This window comes from Temnothorax curvispinosus, unplaced genomic scaffold (genome assembly GCF_003070985.1).
Source record: "Temnothorax curvispinosus isolate PA1 unplaced genomic scaffold, ASM307098v1 QBEX01000377.1, whole genome shotgun sequence".
Taxonomy (NCBI): domain Eukaryota; kingdom Metazoa; phylum Arthropoda; class Insecta; order Hymenoptera; family Formicidae; genus Temnothorax; species Temnothorax curvispinosus.
This window is the reverse complement of record NW_020210157.1, coordinates 58,354-60,649: the sequence shown is the minus strand read 5'-3', so window position 1 is coordinate 60,649 and position 2,296 is coordinate 58,354. Positions and strand designations below refer to the sequence as shown.

The 2,296-nt window shown below is 35.9% G+C and overlaps 1 protein-coding gene across 1 annotated transcript; it reads left to right on the top strand.

Moving 5' to 3' along the window:
- The first annotated feature begins 156 nt into the window (after positions 1 to 156).
- LOC112453938 lies at positions 157 to 558 on the top strand. The gene is made up of 2 exons (XM_025014995.1): positions 157 to 261; positions 316 to 558. Exons 1-2 carry the CDS (start codon positions 157 to 159, stop codon positions 556 to 558), a joined length of 348 nt encoding a protein of 115 aa, XP_024870763.1.
- The last annotated feature ends 1,738 nt before the right edge of the window (positions 559 to 2,296 follow it).

Below are 2,296 nucleotides of genomic sequence, written 5' to 3'. Positions count from 1 at the left end.
CTGCAGTACCCCCCGCCCCGCTCCCCCCTTGCCCGCGGTACCCCCCCGCCCCGCTCCCCCCTCGGAGCTCCCGGGGTAGATCTCTCAAAATAACACCTACTCGCGTTATCGCGACTCGTGTCGGATTACAACGCGCACAAGCATCGAACGATCGGCATGCGACCCGTCGACGTTACCCCCGCGATCGCCGAAAGACTCTTGGCTACGGTGTACAGCGCGATAAAGATCGCGGATCCAGCAAAGTTCAAAGCAGGCGACTCGGTACGTGTCAGCAAATACAAGACAATTTTCGAGAAGGGTTACACGCCGAATTAGACCACCGAGATGTTTAAGATCGTTAAAGTGCAGCGTACCAATCCTGTAACCTATCTACTCGAGGACTATCATGGACAATCCGTCGCTGGAGCGTTCTACGAGCACGAGTTGCATCGCGCGACTTATCCTGACGTGTATCTCGTGGAGAAAGTACTGCGCAGGAAAGGTGACGAGGTTTACGTGAAATGGCTGGGATTCGATGGATTGCACAACTCTTGGATACACAAGGACAATGTGATTTAATTCGTGCAGATTGTATTTTTAAAACATATGAAAAAACTAAACTATGTAAAAAAATATTAAATACAAAGTATCCAATATATAAAAATATATAATAAAAAAATATTTAAAATATAAAATACAAAAATGTGTGATTAATATTTCTTCCATTAATATATTCCTTCCATTAATATCTACATATATATATATAAGTCACGTCTGTCCGTCTGTCTGTCTGTACGCGAACTACTCATTCGTTAGTGGACCGAATTTTTACCAAAAGTATATGAAACAGGGGTAGAATTTTCCGGGGATGAAAATGTCGCGGCCATTTTTTTGCTACCGATTTCCTGGAAAACGATTTTTCTAATTCTTCTAATTTTTTGTAGAATTTTTCGGGGAGTGCTATAAAGTGTATAATTTTTCGTTACCGATCTTTTTGGAAGTCGGTTACAAAATTTTTTCAATTTTTCGGAAATTAATTGACCGAATCTTAAAGAATTATATGAAGTAGGGGTAAAATTTCCCGGGATTGCCATAAAGTGTATAATTTTTCGTTACCGATTTTTGGGGAAATCGGTATCAGAAAATTTTCCAATTTTTCGGAAATTAATTGACCGAATCTCAAACAATTATATATGAAGTAAAGGTAGAATTTTCTGGGGAGTGATATAAAGTGTATTATTTTTTGTTACCGATCTTTTTGGAAACCGGTTACAAAATTTTTCCAATTTCTCAAAAAATAATTGAATCTTAAAGAATTACATATGAAATAAAGGTAGAATTTCCCCGAAATTGCTATAAAGTGTATAATTTTTTGTTACCGATTTTTTTGGGAACCGGGTACAAATTTTTTGAAATCTTTTGGGAATTAATTGACTAAATCTTAAAGAATTATATATGAAATAGGAATCAAAATTTTTTTAATTTTTGGAGGATAAGTTTATTTTTTTATTAATGGATAATTTTTCATTATGGACGTTCACCGGCAAAATCGTTTTCTTAGAAATTTTCTTAAACTTTCAGTATATGTTTAATTAAACGCGTTTTATACGTAGGCGTTTTATTTAATGCCCCTTGCGGTATTAAAATTTGAGATATTCAGCTTGAAAGTTCCGATTTTTAACACGGGATCCTTATGTTGAGTTCTCTCGACACGGAAATTTTAATGAATAATAAGTACAATTTTTTTAGAATTTTTTTGAAAAATTAGTATAAGATGCCTCATATTATTAGTAACGTGTGACAATAAAGTTCGATATAGCAAACGCTTTTTATTTTTGAGAAATAGTCGTCTAAAGAACACTATCGGACATAATTTTTGTCTGCTCGGAGGCAGGGAGAGGGAGAGATCACTGCGAGACTTGGCAACGTTGTTACCGCTGCGACATATAGGTTAAGTAGAGAACGTCAAGATCTTATGGACAACGTTATTTAAATCAAGTTATTTAATCTTTTTTTTTTATGATTCATTATTATTTACTTTTAGAATAAACAAGTAAGACGTACTTATTTATGATTGGTATTGGAGAAATGGAAACGGAACAAAAATTTTCCAGATCGAGTAAAGCTGCGCGGCTAGACGAGTTTCAGACTCTTGCGCACGGAAGTAGTTGTCAACCATATTATTACTCCGTGAGTCTGAGTTGAGCACAACTGCCACCGGAGAACGTCCTTAAGAATTGATTTTCTTGAAACCAGTGCCAAAATTTTTCTAATTTTTTGATGATTTCGAAAAAAGAAAATAAAATGGAAGAAAATA